Below are 21562 nucleotides of genomic sequence, written 5' to 3' on the forward strand. Positions count from 1 at the left end.
GGGTTGGGTTTAGTTTGTCTTTGTACCTGGATACAAGCTTATGGTAAGGGCCCAGGAGTAGATTGGTGGCCCATGGTCAACTCTCCTAGACCCTATTGTATCAGTTCTTGTCTTGATCATATATTTATGAAATTCTCCAAATCGTTTTGAGCTAACAAGTTTCAATATGCTGAGTTTCGTGAATGTTGAGAAGTTGAATGGCAATAACTTCAAAGCATGGAAGCAGCAGATTGAAATGAACATTGGAATGTTGGAATTCAACATAGTATTCAAGGTTCACTTAACCTTCAACATTAACTAATGAGAGTATTGCACAAAAAAAGAGAGAATTTTGTGAAATAGGATATAGAGCCAATCAAATGTCTCTAATCATAATGCAGAATTCAACGGAGGAAGACAAAAGAGGAGAAATTCCTTGTTGTGACTTGGCTAAGAATTATATGGACAAGAATCAAGATTGAAGAGAAGTTTAAGTAATCACATAAAGCTGAAACTGGAGCTTGCTTGTCAACATTAATAAACACCGAGCATGATGGTTCTAGTAGCATTCATGAGCACTTATTGAAGTTGGTTAACATTACCAACAAGTTGAATAACTTAGATATTGGCAATTTTGATCAGTTTCTTGTGCATATGTAACTTTACTCACTGTCAAGTGATTATGAGCAATTGAAAGTGAGCTATAATCATGGTTTTAAAAGGCGCTAGGTGCAAGTTGGGCGGTGAGTTGGGGTCTAACGCCTAGGCGGACTAGACGGACTTAGGAAAATTTGTTATATATTATATGAATTAGTTAAATTTACTAGACGGATTTAGGTAAATTTATTATATATTATATGAATTAATTAAATTTACTATATCATATATAAATAATTATTGAATAATTTGTTATTTCTTAAAAAAGAACATACATATGATTGTTTTATGTACATATGTAATATGCTTGCCTAAGAAAAAAAAACAAAACATTATCCAAATAATTTATATAACATTTATATATATATATATTTATATATAAAATATATTCCAAACTTTTCAAAATATAAAAAGCCCACGTACCGGGTGGTTTTCATAATTAATACCACTCAATAACCCTTCAAGTGGTACTTGTCCACCCCACCTCTCTCACATCACCCAAAGTGGACCTTAGTCATCACCACCTTTTGATCTTGGAAAGTGAGATGTCGTTTGTATTAATTTATTCGTTTAGATAATATCATTTGTTAAAAAAAAGAATATGTCCAATACACATATAGACCTTATCTTTTCATAGAAAAATAAAGAGATCTACTTAAAGCATTCAGGCTGTTAAGTTCTGTCATATCAGTTAATTATATTTAATTATAATATAAGCACATTATGCTTGGAAGTGTCCCGATTTGACGCAAGTTTCTATATTCGTTAATGCCTTGATAGTCAATAGATGTATGGTGAGCATACACTAAGATTTAGGATGGTGAACAAAAATGCTCTCTTTAAATATTGACATGCCCGACCCTGATATTCCCCGAACACCAAAGTAGGCACGTACTGGCCGACACCCGAAGGTGACGAAGTCATATTAGGATGCATGAGAAAAAATAAATATAAACAATACTTATAAATTTAAATACAATTAATATACAAATGAGGAACGTGTTCAGAGTATACAACTAATTCTATACACTAAAGAAGAAATAATACAAAATTGAATGAACAAAAGGAGTAGGTCTTACACCAAGAGGACTCGATGATGTCGATGCGAGAGTGCCTTGACGCCGGGATTGTACGCCTTAATTCTAAGTCCTGAGAGAGCACAAAACACACATGAGTGGACCAAATTGATATATATATATATATATATATAAAGGGTAAATTACATAGAAACCCCTCAGGTTTGAGGTCTATTACAACCTCATACAACATCTTTAAAACATTTCACTTTCATACCTCAAGTACTATTTTATTTCAAAATAATACCTCCGTTACATTTTCCATCCATTGATCTGTTAAGTGTTGACGTGGCTGCCAAATGTGTGCCACGTGGAAAAAAAAAATTTTTAATTTTTTTTTTAAAATCTGAATCTTCTAAATAAAAATAAAATAAAATATAAAAAAAAACCAAAACTTAGAAAACGCAAAACCACCCCCGTAACCTCTACCTACCCCTCTTCTCCCTCCCAACCACCTTCCTTTCCTTCACTCTCTTCACCTCCCCTCACATCCAAAAACCCACCCTACCCCCACTTTCCCTGAGCCCTTTCTCCTCTTCATCCCTACCCCTTTTCTCCCTTCTCTCATCTGTAACCTCACCCACAACATTCCAACATATTCAAATCATGAAATTGAACAACAATTTTCTCAATTCATACACAAAAATCCAAGAGTTTGGCCTTAGGGACAACAACCACCATTCCTTGAAGCTCTGGAGTGAGGACGACCTGGCATCCCGACCTTAAGAACCCTAGCCTTAGAGTTCCTCTTCAGCACGTACTCCTCGTCGTAGGACCGCGGAGGGAGGTGACTTGACGGTGGGAGCTTGTCGCCGGGGGCAGGGTTCGCGAGAGCTTGTCGTCGCCGGGAGGGGGGGCGAGTCGTCGGAGCTTATCATCGTAGGGGGGAGGGGGAGTCGCGTAAGCTTGTAGTCGTGGCGGGGGTGGGGGGCGAGGGGTGGAGGGGGCGACGGGAAAGGCCTCTGCGAGGTGGGGTGAGGTGGGTCGTCTGGGAGAGGGGTGTGTAAGTTTCTGGGTTTTTGTGTGTGGGGGGAAGGGAAGGGAATGTTCAGTTTTTGCTTTTGCTTTTGTTTGTGTGTTTGTTTGTTTTTGTTTTTTTTAAGAAGATTCAGGTTTAAAAAAATATTATTTTTGCCACGTGGCATACATTTGGCAGTCACGTGGCATAAATGTGAGAGCCACGTCAGCACTTAAAGGATCAATGGATGAAAAATGTAACGGAGGTGTTTATACCATACTTAATGGCCTCCATATTCAGATTTCGTACAAATACTCGGGGGACTTAAATGTAATTATGTAATAAAGGAAGGAGCAAATATGTAATAAGTGAGGAACCTTTATTCTATAAAAGGACTCCTCACCCTCATAATTGGAGGAGGCCAATTCCTAGGCCCTCTCACCCTCAGAAGCTCTCTCATCCTCAATACTCTCAGAAATACAATAATCAGTGTGGACGTAGCCCAAACCTTGGGGTGAACCACGATACATCTTGTGTTATTTACATTTCTAGCAGATTCACGGTCGGATTTACATTGTTTCAAGACCTCCGGTTTTGTGCACCAACATTTGGCGCCGTCTGTGGGAAACGACCCGAAAAACTATGTCGGTTCTCTTTCATTTTTTCATCTCACCACCATGAATCTGTAGAAACCCAAACCCAAGAACCCAGAAAACCTCACTCTTTGGGCTTTTCCAAGAAACCTTCGCAGAATTTGTGCAATTTAAAAAAAAAAAAAAAACCGTCCAAAAACCCATTTTTTTCTCTCTCTATTCATTTTTGGAAGATCTGCAACTCACAAATCTGTCTACACAAAAACTATGCGTTTTGCTGCTTCTTGGGAAAAGAAGCCATGAGCGACCTAATTGAGCCTGCAACGACATCGTCTTCGGCCAAGGATTCGGCCCTCCTGATTCACCCGCGCCCTGAGTCGTTCAAGCTCGGGCTACTACCCATCCCCAATCCCATCTTCACCGACCCGACCTCTGCTCAAGCAGAAGCTGATCGTAGAGTCGCCGAGTCACCTAGTCGACTCGTCCACAATTTCCGAGGCAGCTCAGATTGCAAGGCATCCAAGGGTAGTCTCATTATTCTTGAACCAGCAAAGAAAATTACACACAACTCGATCGTAGGATTTCTTGGGACTTGAGCAAGAGGGTGTTGTTCCACCCAATTCAATCTGGAAGAAGGCAAGATATGGTGAAGATTTGATCATAAGAAACCTTGATACTGGAGCATGGCCAGAATCCAAGAGCTTTAGTGATGAGGGGTATGGACCGATTCCATCCAAGTGGAAATGAATCTGTCAAAATCAGACATATCCAAAATTTCACTACAACAGTTAAACAAGATATGCTCGTTGTTAATGCATATTTGAGTTCCCTTTGCTTCTCTGGCGGGTCGCTGGAGCGGACGCTGGCGGCTGACAAGGTCAGAGGCTCGCAACAGAGAGAAGTTCGTCAACAAGGTCAGAGGCTCAGGATTCCCAGAGATCAGCCTCGACGAAAGAGAGTGGGTGAAGAAAATGGCGACGACGGGGCAAGTCGTCGGCGTATGATCGCCACATCTTGATGGTAGTAAACGCCAGAGCGGTGAGCTTATTGTTCGTTGGGTCGGGGTTCATCGTCCTTTGCTACATCCTTTTCAAAGAGCTCCGCAAGTTCTCCTTCAAGCTCGTCTTCTACCTCGCACTCCACATCGCCTTGGAAACTGATCCACGGAAAAGAAAAGAAAAAGTAAAGCAAGTCTGCCAGAGAGGGTGGAGGTGGAGAGACAGAGACGCAGTGGAGAGAAAAGAAGAAAAACAAAAGATCTTCCTATTATTATGATTCCTTCTGTCTGCTAGGTGAAGAGACAGAGAGAGTGCAGTGGAAAACAAAAAACAAAAGCAGAAAAGAAAAAGTAAAAGAGAAAGCAAAAGCAAGGAATAAACACCCCACCAGAATGATATGATTTACTTTCCTTGTTTTTGTATGATATGATTTATTTTTCTTATCTTTCGGAGACATCTGTATAAACCTCATCAGAGGGTAATAAAAAAAAATGGCAAAGCCCAAAATAAATGGGTTGGAATGTTGTGTGGAGGGCGAAGGCCCATGAGCCCAAAATAGTACCAACCAGGTGACCAAAAGTACTCCCAGTACTACAAAAAATTATTCGGCACCCTGCCGCTATTATCACCAACCAGGTGACCAAAAGTACGCCCAGTACTACAAAAAATTATTTGGCACCCCGCCGCTATTATCGCCAACCAAGTGATCAAAGTACGCCCAGTACTTCAAATTATACATGAGCATTAACATTCATGAGCATTACTCATGTTAATCATACATAAACATTCATGAGCATTACTCATATCAATCATACATAAACATTCATGAGCATCACTTATGTTAACATTCATGAGCATCACTCACGTCAACATCCATGAGCATCACTCATGTCAATCAACATAAACATTCATGAGCATCACTCATGTCAATCAGCTTCAAAAGCTTCATTTACAAAAGCTCTAGCTTCAAAAGCTTCATTTACAGAGCTCTAGCTTCAAAAGCTTCATTTACAAAAGCTCTAGCTTCAAAAACTTCATTTATAGAGCTCCAGCTTCAAAGCTTCGCTTGCAAAGCTTCACCTACAAAGCTTCAGTGCAGGGTATACAAATACCGCCTCCGAACAACGGCCATTTCGGCCCATACATGGATTCAATTTGAAGTCTCCAGCCAACAGACTCTATTGACCGAAGATTTGGGGGACTACTACACTATATACCATATATTGAGCCTCAACTAGACCTCATGAAAAATACTTGGGGGACTTAGCCCATTATTTATGTATTGAGGAACGAGCCTTTATTCTATAAAATAGACTCCCTCACTTTCAGTAGAGATCACCCATTATTCATGTACTAAGGAGCGATCCCTTATTTTATAAAAAGGACTCCCTCACCTTCATTAGAGAGCAATGCCGCCAGCTGAGCAAACTGCATCGCCGCGAGCATCACTTATAACTCATCACTTATGTACTGAGGAGCGAGCCCTTATTCTATAAAAGGGACTCCCTCACCACCATTAGAGAGTATCGTCGCTTACTAAGCAACCGCCTCACTGCGAGCATCAAATCTAGCCCATCATTCATGTATTGAGGAGCGAGCCCTCGTCTAGTTACTTCGGCCCACACATGGACTGAATTTCAAGTTTCCAGCCAAAAGACTTTATTGACTGAAGACTTGGGGGACTACTGTTTATACCACACTTAAGGGCCTCCGTATTTAGATCTCGTACAAATACTCGGGGGACTTAAATGTAATTATGTAATAAAGGAAGGGGCAACTATGTAATAAGTAAGGAACCCTTATTTTATAAAAGGACTCCTCACCCTCACAATTGGAGGAGGCCAATTCCTAGGCATTCTCACCCTCAGAAGCTCTCTCATCCTAAATACTCTCAGAAATACAATAATCAGTGTGGACGTAGCCCAAACATTGGGGTGAACCACGATACATCTTGTGTTATTTACATTTCTTGCAGATTCACGGTCGGATTTACGTTGTTCCAAGACCTCCTGTTTTGTGCATCAACTGGAGGTATTATTTTGAAATAAAATAGTACTTGAGGTATGAAAGTGAAATGTTTTAAAAATGTTGTATGAGGTTGTAATAGACCTCAAACCTGAGGGGTTACTATGTAATTTACCTATATATAAAATACTGAAACAGTTATCAACATACTAACCCCCAAAGTTTAATGAACACTCATAGCATAATATGTAATAGGTTTCCGAAACCTTAACATGCCATAAAACCTTTCATGAAACATATCTCATATATATAGTGTGCTAACTAGTGATATCAGTATTAGTATTTCTCGGCCCGAAGCCATCAACATATGTCTCCGCCAGCCATATATCTCCCTCAGCCATATATCTCCCTCGCCCGTAGGCAGAACAACGACCAATAGATACACACAAAATCATTGAACATAGTTTTTCCAAACATAGGTACATATATCTCGAAACATCTTTATAACATATAGTCATCCATCATATATACTATAAAGAAGTGTGTAAAAGCATTTTCATAAATAGTATATAGTCATCCATCGTATATACTACAAAGAACATCAGTTCGATAAAATATGATATTCCAAAATATTCTTAGTAAGCATAATATCTCATAAAACGTAATCATTAAATCATACTTTTCATGTAGCATTTCTACTATTAAAACATGCATTTTAGAAAGGGTCCACTCATGGATACTTCGCCGCCGAGGAGCCATGCAAACTAGCGAAGATGAAAATGTCCCAAATAATTACCCCTAAGCCATAAAGAGTCCAATTAATAAAACTAGTCATATAAAATACCAAAATGAAGCCCAAGGGAAGAGGAACAGATCTATACCTATCACGGGGCTAGTCGTGGCTGGAGTCAGCTGAAAAACAGCCTGCAAGCCGTCGGGTCTTCACCGAAAACTAGGGAAGGTTTCCCCAACTTGTTTCCACGTCCAAAAGCCACCAAAATTACTCAAAAACATCCCAAGCTCACACTAAAACACGATCTACTAGGTTTTAAAGGGTTTTGTAACATTATCTTCACTAGAATCAATGAGGTCTTCGTTGGGAAAACCGTAGCTCCTCGCCGGAGCTCCTTGGCTCGACGCAGTAGCTGGGTTCGACATGGGGTGGGTCTGGTGGGGTGGTGAGGTCGCCGTGTTGTGTGAGTGTGCATGAGTGAGTGTGTGTGTGTGTGTGGGAGCTCGGGGAGGGGAGAGCACAGAGAGAGGGAGCACGGGGAAGATGAGAAAAGAGAAAAAAGTGAGGGAGAGGAGGAGAGAGAGAATTGGGACCCGGGGACAAAACCAAAACAAATGGCCCCATGGGCACACACAATAAGACCCAAAAACAATTTTTAAAATAAAAAATATCCCAAACTTAGTGAAATTACAACAATACCCCTTCGTTCCGTAAATTCCGGGACGGGTTGTTACAAATATATTTTTTCACATTGCAATTCAGCGTAATATGCTGCTTATAAATAAATAAAACGCAAAACCCCAGTATATTTCGTATCGAAAAAAAATCCCACGTATATTTTGGGTCAAAGGTATTAGGTATTGAACTATTTAAACGATGCCTAATTAACATGTGATTAATGATGAGATTATTTTAATATATTGTAAGTCTTTGGAAAATGATTGATCTTGATTTCCCACCAAGTCCAAATAATTTTAGCATTATCTTTTGGTCTATTCTTCCAACTTGAACAACTACAAAGTGATCATATTCTCTGGTTACTGATACACATCAATACACTAGGTATTTGTGTGAATAATATCTAGACACAAACAAAGATGGTAGCGACCAACACAAATTACGACCGAAAAAGTGAAGTAAAAGCTTTTGATGACACAAAAGAAGGAGTTAAAGGCCTCGTTGATGCGGGCATAACGGAAGTTCCTCGAATTTTTCATCACCCGCTAGAGGAGTCGGAAACCAGCTCCGATTCAGAAGCCAGCCAGTTTAGCATAGCGGTCATAGATCTTCAAGGCCTTGAACTCGGTAGTCTAACTAAGCGCAAGGAGATTGTTGCAAAAGTCGCAGAGGCATCGGAGACTTGGGGCTTTTTTCAGATTGCAAATCATGGAATACCGGTAGATGTTTTGGAGGAGATGAAAAATGGGGCACGTGGGTTTTTTGAGCAAGACACTCAAGTGAAGAAGGAGCTTTATACTCGTGAACACTCCAGACCTTTGGTCTACAATAGCAATTTTGATCTGTATAGTGCACCGGCTACTAGTTGGAGGGATAGTTTTGGGTGTTACATGGCTCCTAATCCTCCTAAGCCGGAAGAATTGCCAGAAGTATGCAGGTATATATGCGACATGCATGATAATTTATAATTCTTTGCTACAATGGTAACTAGTTTGATTTAGAATTTATTCATATCCTAGATGAGATTCGATCATGTATTGACTTTTGGTTGTTAATTTCTACACTTTGATGTAGGAATTGAATCATTTTGTAAAATCTTAAAATTTTGCTTTTTCATTAACAACTTTCGTCCATGAGATTTGAACTTAGGGCCTCCAACAAAGTGGAGAGTCTGGAGACTGAATGTAAATTAAACAAATGGTCATATGTAAGAAAAGAAATACAGTTAAAATCACGACACACAAGTCACACATGCTAACCATTTTACTTAAATCTCTGTCAAATAATTTTTATATGCAGAGACATACTGGTTGAATATTCGAAGCAAGTAATGAAGTTGGGGAAGTTGCTGTTGGAGTTGTTGTCGGAGGCTCTTGGCCTAAAGCCAAGTCACTTAAATGACATAGATTGTAGTGAGGGGCTTGTGCTTCTAAGCCATTACTATCCTGCTTGTCCACAGCCGGAATTGACTCTGGGAACCACCAAGCACGGTGACTTCAGCTTCCTCACGATACTTCTACAAGATCATATTGGTGGTCTCCAAGTTCTTCCTCAGAACAAGTGGATTAATGTTCCTCCTGTGCCCGGAGCTCTTGTGGTTAATATTGGAGATCTTCTGCAGGCAAGTATCATATTATTAGGAAATACTTAAGCCGACATATTTATGCTCTTAATTTAGGTTCTAAAAGTGAATTATTGTGAGGTTTCAGCTAATATCAAATGACAGATTCAAGAGCGTACAACATAGGGTACTGGCAAACCGTGTAGGTCCAAGAGTATCCATTGCAAGCCTCTTTTACACCGGCATGTTACCGTCAACAAAACTCTATGGACCGATCAAGGAGCTATTATCAGAAGACAATCCTCCAAAGTATAGGGAGACTACTGTAAGGGACTACGTTCTTTACGTCCATAACAAAGGCCTTGATGGCTCATCTGCCTTGTCTCAGTTCAAGCTTTGAGCTGCTGCTATGAAGAGCGGTACTAAATTATATTATTACCTGTATAGTGTGTAACATTACTCTTTTGGCATACATATATATTGGTTGTTTTGATTGTAATACTTTAGGCTGATCGATCAGTACAGAGAAATGTAATTAATTAAGTGGTTGATTACTGAGTTGTATATCAATGACAGCTGTAATGGTTATTGAACCATAGTGCAGCCAGATTAAGTTTTCCACCTACGAACCACTTGAAGAATTGAATTGAAGTTATTATGATCAAAGTTTGACCATTGGGTCAATTTGTTTAGGCATGCTATCAAAGCTGAAGCAAAGAAAACTGCCAAGTCATTGTTACTGATTTACTTGGTATGATTTGCAGAACTTGGCATTATTCGGAGCTCTGCTCTTTTTCGTAGGCATGAAGACATCGATACCAAAGAGACGACAGCTCAGGAAAAGAGCTCCAAAACCAAAAACTACATGAGGATTAAGGACGGAACCTTATATTAGACATGGGTTTAGTTTCTGACTTCACCTGACGGTTCCTCGAGGAAACTAGTTATGTATGCCGGTATCTCTGTCTGTATTCTCGGTTTCTCTTTTCAAAATTAGTGAAACAAGATTAGCGGAAAGAAGGAGCTTTTGTATTTATTCTAAGGAGCAACTTTGTTCTTAGTATTACTGAGCCAGTTTGTTAAAAGAAGGTACATTATTTTTTGGTATTTATTCTAAGGAGCAACTTTTCTATTTTTCGATTTGACCATACCCTTGTCATTAAGAGTGCGTTTGTTTCACCGGACTAACTCGAACTGGATCAACTTCAGGGACTAAGTTGGATTGGTTTTAGACTAGACTAAGTTGAATTGACTTGGTGAAACGTTTGGTGCAGTGTCGGATTAAAAAAACAGGATAAAGAAAAAGAAAAAAAAACCCATAATATATAACAAAAAAAATCATATTATTTGCTTCAACTTAAATTTCAACCAAAATCAAAATTTTCAACATCCCATTCCTAAATCCAAAACCAAAGTGGCATAAACCAACCAAAATTAACTAATATATGCATTGAAATGCTAAATTTCAAAATTCCTAGTTCAACAATCTTTCCTAATTTAGAAATTTACAAACACAAACAAAAACCACTAAGAAATTCTAGCAAAAATAAAAATAAAAAAAAAAATCGAAAATCGAAAATCGGAAAAAAAATTGGAAGAGGACCCAAGTGAGATTTTACCAACTAAGTAAATCCGTCCTCCTCGCTCATCGTTTTCCTAGCTGGCAAATTGGTGATGTTGAATAGCTTCTTCCTCATTATGCCACCCAAAGACAATCTCTTGGCCATTCTCTCACTTCCCATATTGTTCGAAACCCTATTTAAACTTCAAGATTCACAATTGGGCATTCAAGAAATGCAATTCCAACATTAAAAATAGTGATCTTTTGGGGGAAAACACTTCGAGTGCAGAGAAGAGAACCCATAATTCAAATTGGAAAATTTAAATGAACAAGTGACTTCGGAGATGACGAGATCGTCAGAGATGAAGCTTGTGCCGTCAAAAATTGAGGTCGAGGAGGACGGAGCCAAATGGAGGGCGAGATCAATGAGCTTGGTTTGATCGATGAATTGGACGACGGAGCTCATGGTTATTCGATTGAGGTTTGAGTATGAGGGCTCTTCACGATTCTGAGTTTGGGGCGATGAGAGAAAGAGAGGACAGCTGCAGAAAGCAGGGAGAGGAAGAGAGCAATGAGGAGGAGAGAACTAGGATGAAGCGGTCTTAGCTAGTCCATGCTTATTGGGGCTCTCGCTAAGTCCAGTTAGTGAGGTCTTTAGACGAGGCTAGTCCTTCCTAGTCTCATTAAACTTAATTCCGCAAGGTAACAAACACAGGTTTCACTAATATTTAAGTCAGTCCAAACTAGTGAATGTTAGTGAGGGCAAACAAATGTCCCCTATGAGTTCTATCATCAACCGGGTATGTGATGTTTGATTTTTTGAATGGTTGGATTGGTTGGAATAGGATTATAATAGCGGTTGAATATTAGATTTTTTCAACCATTTATGTTATGACACTTGGTATATCGGTTTATATTCTTGGCCCATTGAAAAACTTCTCATTAGATTGAAATTTTTAGCTTAAAACACGCAAATGCAACCATTAGCTGAAGCTAAGCATTGCATTCCTCTCTAGAGTATTTTTAGTGATAGGTATGTTATGTAAGTAGGAGAGTAATTTGCATGGAATGAGTTCATCGGTACATGACTTTTTAGTTTAATAATACAATGCCAGAAAGAAACTTATACATAATATTATATTATTGGACCGTAGGGTGGTCAATCTGTTCCATATACGCTGGAATTAGGGCGACTAAATCTACAATGACTCAAAGAGCCTGACACAGTAGCAACCGCCCCACAACCCCGCCATTACAATTGTTGCCCAAGGGAGGCTGTATAATTCATTGCTTTTGTCCATGCTGTCGTACAACAGATCATGGCTTCTTTCAACCACAGCATTTAACAATGTGGCTTTTATGAGTTAAATTAGAGTAACGTATAACTTGGGCTGGGTTTAGTTTCTCTTTGAATATGAATACAAGCTTATGGTAAGGGCCCAGGAGTAGATCGGTGGCCCATGGTCAACTCTACTAAACACTATTGTATCAGTTCTTGTCTTGATCATAAATTTATGAAATTCCCCAACTCATTTTGAGTTAACAGGTTTCAATATGTTGAGTTTGGTGAATGTTGAGAAGTTGAATGGCAATAACTTCAAAGCATGGAAGTAGCAGATTGAGATGAATTTTGGAATGTTGGAATTCAACATAGTATTCAAGGTTCACTCAGCCTTCAACATTAACTGATGAGAGAATTGCACAAGAAAGAGAGAATTTTGTGAAATGGGATATAGAGCCAATCAAATGTCTCTACTCATAATGCAAAATTCAACGGAGGAACACAAAAGAGGAGAAATTCCTAGTTGTGACTTGGCTAAGACTTATATGGACAAGAATCAAGATTGAAGAGAATTTTAAGTGATCAAATAACGCTGAAACTGGAGCATGCTTGTCAGCATTAATAAACACCAAGTATGATGGTTCTAGTAGCATTCATGAGCACTTATTGAAGTTAGTTAACATTGCCAACAAGTTGAATACCTTAGGTCATCTCTAATCGAGGGCTGGCCAGAGGGCTCGTTTTAGCCCTCTGGCCCTCCAAAATTCCCCAAGATATTAATATTTTAATGAACAGTACAGGGTCATATTTGCCTTCGTCTCCAACCGAGGGCCAGAGGGCTCGTTTTAGCCCTGTCACAAAAAACCGTCTCCAACCTAGGGCCAAACATAATTTATTATTTAAAAACTACAACTAAAATGTTGTTTAAGTTTCATGTTGTATAATTTTTATGTTGGTTAATATTATTTAATGTTGTTTCATATTGTTTAATGTTGTTTCATGTTACTTAATTTAATTTAATGTTGTATAATGGCTTAGGAAGTTATAGGAAAAAAAATAGAATTTAAAAAAAATATGAAACAAATTTTGTGAAATAGAAGTTATACGAAAAAATGGAATTTAAAAAAAATATGAACCAAATTTTTTGAAATAGAAGTTATAGGAAAAAATAGAAGTTATATGAAAATTTTTGTAAATAAAAAAAAATAATAATGTAAAAAAAAAAATTCAAATCAAATGCAACGGCTAGTAGTCGTTTCATTTGAATTTTTTTTTTAAAAACTCCTGTCGGTTATAATCGACATGAATACATGCCATTATTTAGTATATTAAATAATAGAATGTATTCTTGTCGGTTATAACCGACAGGAATAACAAAACTATAAAAAAAAATAGCTAGCTCGGGGCTGGCTGGCTGGCCGAAAGCAGCCAGCCCTTTGGCCCTTTGAAATTCTGTGGGGTCCTTCAGATTCCTGAGCCCTCTGGCTTTGCCTTCGGTTGGAGACGGTTTTAGGGCTATTTTCGGCCATCTGGCCCTTTGGACCCTTCGGTTGGAGATGGCCTTAGATATTGGCATTTTTGATCAGTTTCTTGTGCATATGAAACTTTACTGATTGTCGAGTGGTTATGAGCAATTGAAAGCGAGCTATAATCATAGCTCTAAAAGATGTTAAGTGCTAGTCGGACGGTGAGTTGGGGCCTAGCGCCTGGGCAGATTTAGAAACTATGTTTTACCCCTTAGGTTTCGAGTCAATTACAACTTTATACAATATGTTTAAAACATTTTAATTCATACATTAACTTTTATTTCATTTCAATTTCTTACAACCATTTATGAATCGTTGAATAAATCATTAAATGATGATGTGTCAAGTGTAGAGCCCATATTTTGCTGATTTAGAATTCAAATTTTTGCCACGTGGGTAACAAAATAAAAAAAGGAGAACGGAGTGCAGTCCCAATCGCCGTCGCGGCATTGCAATCGACCCAATCGCCCAAGAGGAGAAAGAGATGCTGAAAAAGGAGATCGGAGAGCATGGCGATCCGATTGCCGACCATCACCACGATCGCTGCTTTCACTGGAGAAACAGCTGACATGGTTCAAATTAAAATAGAAAAGAAAAGAAGGAAATTGAAGATGGAAAATGGAGAGAACTCTGATACGGGTTTTAAGATTGAACAACGTCTGAAGAAGCCCATAATTTAATTTCCATTTTTGACGCAGGAATTTCAAGAATGTTGGTGAATCCGAATCTGAGAAATGGAACGCTTTTTGTTGGTATTTGGTTTTGCCAAAAAAATATAAATTAATAAAAAAAGGAAGTAAGGGTCTTGGATCCTTATAACAAGGAAGAAAATGAATCGTTAGGAGAAATCAAACCCATGGAAGGTGGGACGGCTCTGGAGATTTTGGAGACATTGAAGAAGGTGGGAAGGCTTGGAAATTTTGAACACCCAGAAAAGAGAAAACCCAGATTTGAGAAAACACGCTTCGCTTCTCGAGTGGGAAGTAAACAAATTCAGCCGCATCCGATTTGGCGAAAGCGTTTCCTGGGATCTTGACTTTGCCGAGAAAAGTGCTGCGCTTGGCGGCCTTCTTGTCATTGTATATGTTGAAGTCGGAGATCTGGGGCCGTGGATTCATTGTCGTGGATGAGAAATTCGAGCTTCTCCGTTCTCTTTTTTCAAATCAGCAAAATATGGACTCCACACGAATTTTAACAAATTATACATTTTTAGGGCTTTTGGTTATGAGAAAGATTGAAGCCTTGAATGTTTTAATTAATACAATGAGTCATGGTGCACGAAGTCTAATTCCTTATTTTAACAGCTTGTTCGAGCCATCCAAAGGAGTCATGGTGCCGAAAATTTCATTTTCTGATTTGAAGTTTCTGGATGATGAGAGGGATTAGGACTGAGAGAGGTCTTATGACGGATCTGAGAGGTTGATTCGAGAAGGGTTGTCGGGAGGAGGAGGTGTGGGAGTGGCTGGTATCTAAGTTGGCCGGAGAAGAAGAAGGGACGGAGGGAGAGAATTGAGAGACAGATGGAGTTGGGGAAGAAGGGTGAGGATGGATGGGTTAGCAGTAGGGAGTCGGCCCAATTTTTTATATATAAATTGTTTTTAATTTTAGGTGGACAAAGTTGACTGCCACGACAGTAAAAAATAGACTTTTGTATTTGCCGAGTCATCACATAATGATCAAACTGACGGTTTATTTAATAGTTGTATCAAATTGAAATGAAACAATGAGTAATGTATGTGATTGAAATGTTTTAAAGATATTGTGATATGATTTTTATTTCTATACAAATAGGGTTCAAATCACATAAAATACTTGCAAGAATACAAGGATATTGTAGTATAGATGTTCATGCAAGTTGTTCTCCTCATGGACTATATTCATAATTTATGTAGAAACAATTCCTAATTAAATACTTAGAATTAAAAATTGAGAAAAGAGATTTTGAAATTGGTTAATATTAAAAACGAATTTTAATTAAAAACTAATATGATAAAAGAAAAGAGTCTTAAATATCAATTTAGAAAAACACTAAGGTTCTACCATCATCTAGTAATCCTATGAATTTCTACCAATTACTTACGATCTACACATGCTACTTTGAAAGTTAGGTTTTCCTCATATATATTTTCCTCGTGATATTCAAGCGAAAACATATATTTAACTTGCAACCCGTCTGTGATGTTTAGATCAAATATAAATATGCAAGACTCATTAAGTTCTGTGAAAACCCTTTGAAAAACCATGCAACCCTTAAGAGCGTGATGTTCGCCTTAAGTGAAATTACAATTATTACTCACAAGAAACCCTTCTCAATTTCAGGGTGATGTTCCAACATAAATTGCATCAAATTATTTGTCTAATATCCTAGTGGTGATCAATCATTAAAATATATAGATAGTTTTAATTACGGTGATTAATAATTCAAAGCATGCATGCAATCAATCATTAAATAAAAATTACATATTCATGCTAAGGCTCAAGGTTTCGCCATAGCCAAACTAATTAAAATCATAGAAAATATTATTATAAAGAAAATGATTGAAAACATCTTAAATAGAAAATCTACAAGAACCTTAACAATTCTCTCCATCTCCAAGTCGCATAAAAGAGAATGTAACCTAAAACTGAGAACGGCAAAGCAATATATCCTGCTTTGCCATCGCACAATCCCTAAAAACCGGTTTTTTATTCCAACTAGGAAACTAAATAATAATAAAATATCTTAGAAAATAAAGTCCTAATTAAGTTAGGAGAATATGGTAAGTAACTGTCCAACCATGTTTTAGCCTCAAATATCCTCCAAATCCGGCCAGCTTGTTTTGAAGATCAGGACATTTTGAACACATCTTCAGAAGGCCACAAACTCATCAGAGGTCATCTTGGACTTCAAAAACGTAATTCAAGCCCGAAACGTCACTATTCTAGCACCGCGCATTGCTCCTTTATTTTATTGCTAGAAAATCATCGCTAGGTAGAAAAAGTTCAAATTTTGACACGATCAAGCCAAGTGACTCACGAACGTCCTCCAACTAGAATTACTCCAAAATTCATCCATTTGATTATATTTTGCTCCAGAGGAAGTCGAAAGTCCTATATTGGAAATACAATTCAAAGTATCAAAATTCTTCCAAAATGTAAACCAAATTATACTAAGAATAGGGTTAAATTTATAATATAAAATCTACTCATTAGGTTGCAAATGCACCCAAACTTGAGGTGGTAAAATGTAATTTACCTCAAATTTGTTATATATTTGTTTGGGCCCAAAATAATAGTTTGGGCCGAGGGTAGGATCACTCTCGGCCCAGGAGGCCAGGCGGCAAAAGGACCATGGATCGGTCAACCCGTGGGAGTTCAAACCTAGGGCGGTTAGGACGAATCCTAGTGCAATGGGGAGTCTCGACGGGATCGGATATCCAGGAAACTAATCCAGCTTAGCTAAGGACTAGGTTCATAGTCCTAGTAGGTGTAGGATTGGTCGAGGTGATCCGGAGATGGAAACCTAGTCCGAGTAGGATGTAAACTCGGACTCAAGGTTCAGTACTATAAATAGGGGACGCTGTGCATCAGGAAGGCACTACAAAAATCAATACAAAATTGCCCTGCGCAAACTCTCACAACTTGTGATTTTTCTTTTTCTTTTTCGCTGACACATCTTCCGTTGGCATCAACAGCACTGTGAAAGCAACCGGTGATATCTTAAGTCGGCATAGATAGCTCTGTCACCGTAGAATCAGCCGATCTCGCAGCATCTTCCGTTGGCATCAACAGCACTACGGCGAGGACGACTGGTTACCTATCCAAGTCTCGGCTGAGAAGGATTTCCGAATCCTTATTGGTCGAGGTCATCTCATCAGCCTTCTCGGCGAAGTGAGGTGTTACCAGGTTATTTTATTCGGCACGTTGGAAGCCGAATTCGGTTCGTGAACTTCGCATTTTAGCAGCCTTGTCTTCAGGCTCTAGAACCCAAGAGGCCGAGAATTGTTCCTTCCTCGGCCGCAATCGCAAGACACAGAAGTCATCAGCGCGCTCAACGCAACATCAACAAATTTACTCCTCGGTCGAGCTCGGCCGACGAGTTGGCACGCCCCGCAATCACCGAAGGACGTAGTTAGCTTAGAAAATACTCGGCCTGCGCGCCACGTAGGCTTTGTAGTTTCTAGGGTCAACAATATTATATGAATTAATTAAGTTTACTATATCATATATAAATAATTATTGAATAATTGTTATTTCTTAAAAAAGAACTAACATATGTGTGTTGCTGTCATGTTTAGAATAGAACAAAGTGTGCCACAGGACAAAGTCGACAGCCGATTTGCCGAGTCAGAGCATAGGACAAAGTGTGCCACAGGCGCAGAACCTCCTTAGCGCTGCGACACCTGAGTCCACGAGCGCGACTCGCCGAGAGAGAGAAGTTAATCTCGGCGGTCAGCCCCGTGGTTTAGAGATCCCTAACAGAAACACGTGCGTTCTCAATGAAGGGATAGTAGAGGATTGCGACGAGGATGGTGGTGAAGGATCTGACCCACCAACGAGGTCGTTTCTCCGAAAGCGACTAGACGAGCAGTCTCGGTCAGTCGAGCAGACATTTAGTCGAGGCATCGACAAACTGCATGATGCGATAATCAGTTCTGCTGAGCGACAGAACAGGTTGCTCGAAATGTTGTTTAGTAAAGTCGGTGGCAGCAGGCCTTCCGATCTTCTCCAGCATTGCCCTCCAGGAAACAATCCGTTACCAATTGTACCGGCCGAACCTATTCCTGCTCGCCCCAAACCAATTGAATTGGAAAAAGGTGGAGGGTCGAACAGCGGGTCAGACGGAACCAACCAGAGGAGTGAAGCAGCACCTGTTGATATGACCGAAGTCCAGCAGATGATTGACTCGGCCATGAAAAAGGGGCCGAAGTTTCCTAAGTTTATCCATCCGTACCCAGCTTACGTGGAAACGTTTGGATACCCTAAAGGCTTCAAGATTCCAGATTTTAGCCTCTTTGCCGGTGAATCGTCCTTATCTTCGTTAGAACACGTGGCTCGTTTTACCGCGCAATGCGGAGATGTTAATAGTGACTTTCATAAGTTACGGCTGTTCAACTTCTCATTGACCGGCTCGGCATTCGCTTGGTACATTAATTTACCCCCCAATTCCGTCCAGAACTGGGAAGAGTTGGTCGAGAAATTCCATGAGCAGTTTTATCGGCCAGGAATGGAGATGTCAGTTTCTTCGTTAGCAAGGATGGCTCAGGCATCTGATGAATCACCAATGGATTATCTTACTAGGTTTAAGTCAGCCAGGAATTGGTGCCGAGTACCTTTACCCGAAGTAGAATTCGTCAGGCTTGCTTTGAACGGATTAGACGTCGAATATAAAAAGAAATTCTTGGGGGCAAATTTTCGGGACATGTACGAATTAGCCCAACATGTCGAACAGTATGACTATTTGCTCCGCGAGGAGAAGGTTTCGAAAACGCCATCTCGGGGGACGCTTTACAAGAATCCTACTGTCAACTATGCGTCCACCGAGGATGAGTGTGTTAGTGTGGATGCGGCCGAGATAGTAATAGATAAGCCATACGTTTGCAAGGCGTTGACTCAGGTTGATTCTAGAGAAGTCAAAAGTCGCTCGGCTACCGAAGAAGCATTGAAACCGTCGAAGGTTTACACTTTTGATATTACCAAGGCTGACGCAATTTTTGACCAACTGTTGTCCGCAAGAATTATCAAGCTTCGGCCTGGTCACAACATTCCTAAGGCCGAAGAGCTTAAGGGAAAGGTGTATTGCAAATATCACAATTCGAGCAAACATACGACAAACAATTGTGTCGTATTTCGTGATAATGTCCAAAGCTGGATTGATAATGGTAAACTGAAATTTCCCGAGAAGAAGATGGGTATTGACGCTGATCCGTTCCCCACGGCAACCGTGAATATGGTCGATGCGTGCCTCCCTAAGGACAAAGGGAAAGGGAAGGCCGAAGTCGTTACGACGCAACGTTTTCGGACTCAGAATTCTCGGCCACGTTTCATGGCCGATTTCCGTTCAAACGCACCACCTACGGCTTTAACAGGACCCGCTGTGGTCAAACCTATGATGGATTATACTACCGATGAAGACAGCGGGACGGCGGTTTTGTGCAGGAAATGTAGAACAAAGGTCGAGAGTGAGCCAGAGGAGAAGCCCCCTTTACTTGGGACGGAACGACCCGTGGCCGCAACCCGGCAGAATGTTGCCAAGATAGGCCAACATCAAGGGGTTTTTGACAGGCTTGGTCCTAAAGTACGGATGGAAGAGATACCCCCGGTCCGGAGACGCCTCGATTTTGATGATTCGTTCTATGACGATGATTACTACAAACGCAATTCTAGCAACTCAGAATCATCGCGGAGCCAGAAAACCTTCAAACCTCCTGAACCTAAAGATCAACGGTGGTATACATATCATTCTTCGAGGGGAGTTTACACGGCACTGTCCAAATCCCAGAAACGTAGGCACCAAAGGATAGATTGCATGGCTCGCCGACGGGCAACCCATGAAACTTCGGCCCTTAAATGGCGGCCGAAGGACACAGTTGCTCCCGATGATGAGCGACCAAGTCCCTCTATCATGACAGAGTTGGTTCAAGGGAAACGGTTGGTCGACCGAGATGTTGAAACTACGTTCGAGGAGGCTGATAAACGGATCAAACTTCTTCTTCGGCCAGGAGAGATGAAGGCACGACTCGAGTTTTTCAGACAAGAGGCCGAAAGCAAATTCGCACCGCCAGCTATACAAGAACCTTTGATCAAAATTCGACGGAATTTGCATCCACCATTTCTTGGGGAGGCCTTGGAATATATGCGAGAATTTCATAAGAAGCATTCGGCCAACGATCTGTATGGTTTGCCGAAGGCATGCCAGGACACTATTGATCTGATCCTGACTTGTCCGGATGCCGAGCGAGTCATCCAAAAGACCTCAGATCCAGGATTGAAAGCAAGGTTCCAGCATATCCGAGAAGCTCGTGTCTTTGGATTTGAAGTTGACCCGTACACCGATATCGTTGCAGCTGACATCCCTTTCTCGATGGAGGACCTTCAGTATTTACGATATCACTTCGAGGTATTTTCGGCTGTTTCTCTCTTCGGCCTTACGGCCGATGAAGTTGCGCGTGTAGCACGTCTAGATGCTTATCTCGACGTCAGGGATGCCCGGCTCCACTATCAAGAGCAGGTTCAGGCTTTGGCCCCAAGAGCACTGTCAATTTTGACCCTGCCTGAAGCGGTCGCACAGGACCAACGACTCGCTGATGCAGCACCGCCGAATGAAGCCATCACAGAGGAAATAGAGGAATCTTGTGGTCCAACTTTGACTGCAACGGAATCGTTCGTTGCCGACCAACCGAGTAAGGAGGGTATCGACCCAATGGGCCCATCAGTCCTGGAGAATATGGAAATCAGTATGGTCCATGTGTTACCTGCCGATTTTCAATCACGCACGGCTCAACCAAATTTCCTCGATGGAGATGTGGTTGCCGAAGAACCTGGCCATATTGATTTTGTGTCGGTTGCTGAAGGAGAGTCAGCAACAAAAGATGATGGTTTAAAAGCTGCCTTGGCCGAGTTGTTCCTTCGTTCATCGTCGGCCAAGCTTCACCATTTAAAGCCATTGTATGTGACGGCCCACATTGAGGGGTATCCAGTTTCTAAAGTTTTTGTCGACTGTGGGGCTACTGTCAATATCATGCCCCTGAACATCATGAAGGCCTTACGCCGTTCGAATGACGAGCTTATTCCGTCAGGAATCACAATGAGTAGTTTCGTCGGTGACAAATCCCAAACCAAAGGGGTACTTCCGTTAACCGTCAATATTGCTGGTCGCACCCACATGACCGCCTTTTTCGTGGTTGATTCCAAAACCGAGTATAATGCATTGCTCGGCCGAGATTGGATCCATCAAACCAGCTGTATTCCTTCTTCGTTGTATTAAGTGCTTGTCTTTTGGGACGGCAAATCGGT

General features: G+C 40.4%; 1 protein-coding gene across 2 annotated transcripts; it reads left to right on the top strand.

Moving 5' to 3' along the window:
* Window positions 1–7965: 7965 nt before the first annotated feature.
* LOC103443106 (1-aminocyclopropane-1-carboxylate oxidase homolog 1-like) lies at window positions 7966–10330 on the top strand. Of its 2 annotated transcripts, XM_070815002.1 has the most exons (4): window positions 7966–8574; window positions 8937–9258; window positions 9347–9617; window positions 9963–10330. In XM_070815002.1, the coding sequence occupies exons 1-3, from the start codon at window positions 8057–8059 to the stop codon at window positions 9596–9598; spliced, it is 1092 nt and encodes a 363-aa protein (XP_070671103.1). In that variant the 5' UTR covers window positions 7966–8056; the 3' UTR covers window positions 9599–9617; window positions 9963–10330. The 2 variants fall into 2 exon arrangements, with proteins under 2 accessions (XP_070671103.1, XP_070671102.1); XM_070815001.1 differs by lacking the exon at window positions 9963–10330 and having other exon boundaries at window positions 9347–9823.
* The last annotated feature ends 11232 nt before the right edge of the window (window positions 10331–21562 follow it).

Source organism: Malus domestica, chromosome 16 (genome assembly GCF_042453785.1).
Source record: "Malus domestica chromosome 16, GDT2T_hap1".
Classification (NCBI taxonomy): Eukaryota; Viridiplantae; Streptophyta; class Magnoliopsida; order Rosales; family Rosaceae; genus Malus; species Malus domestica.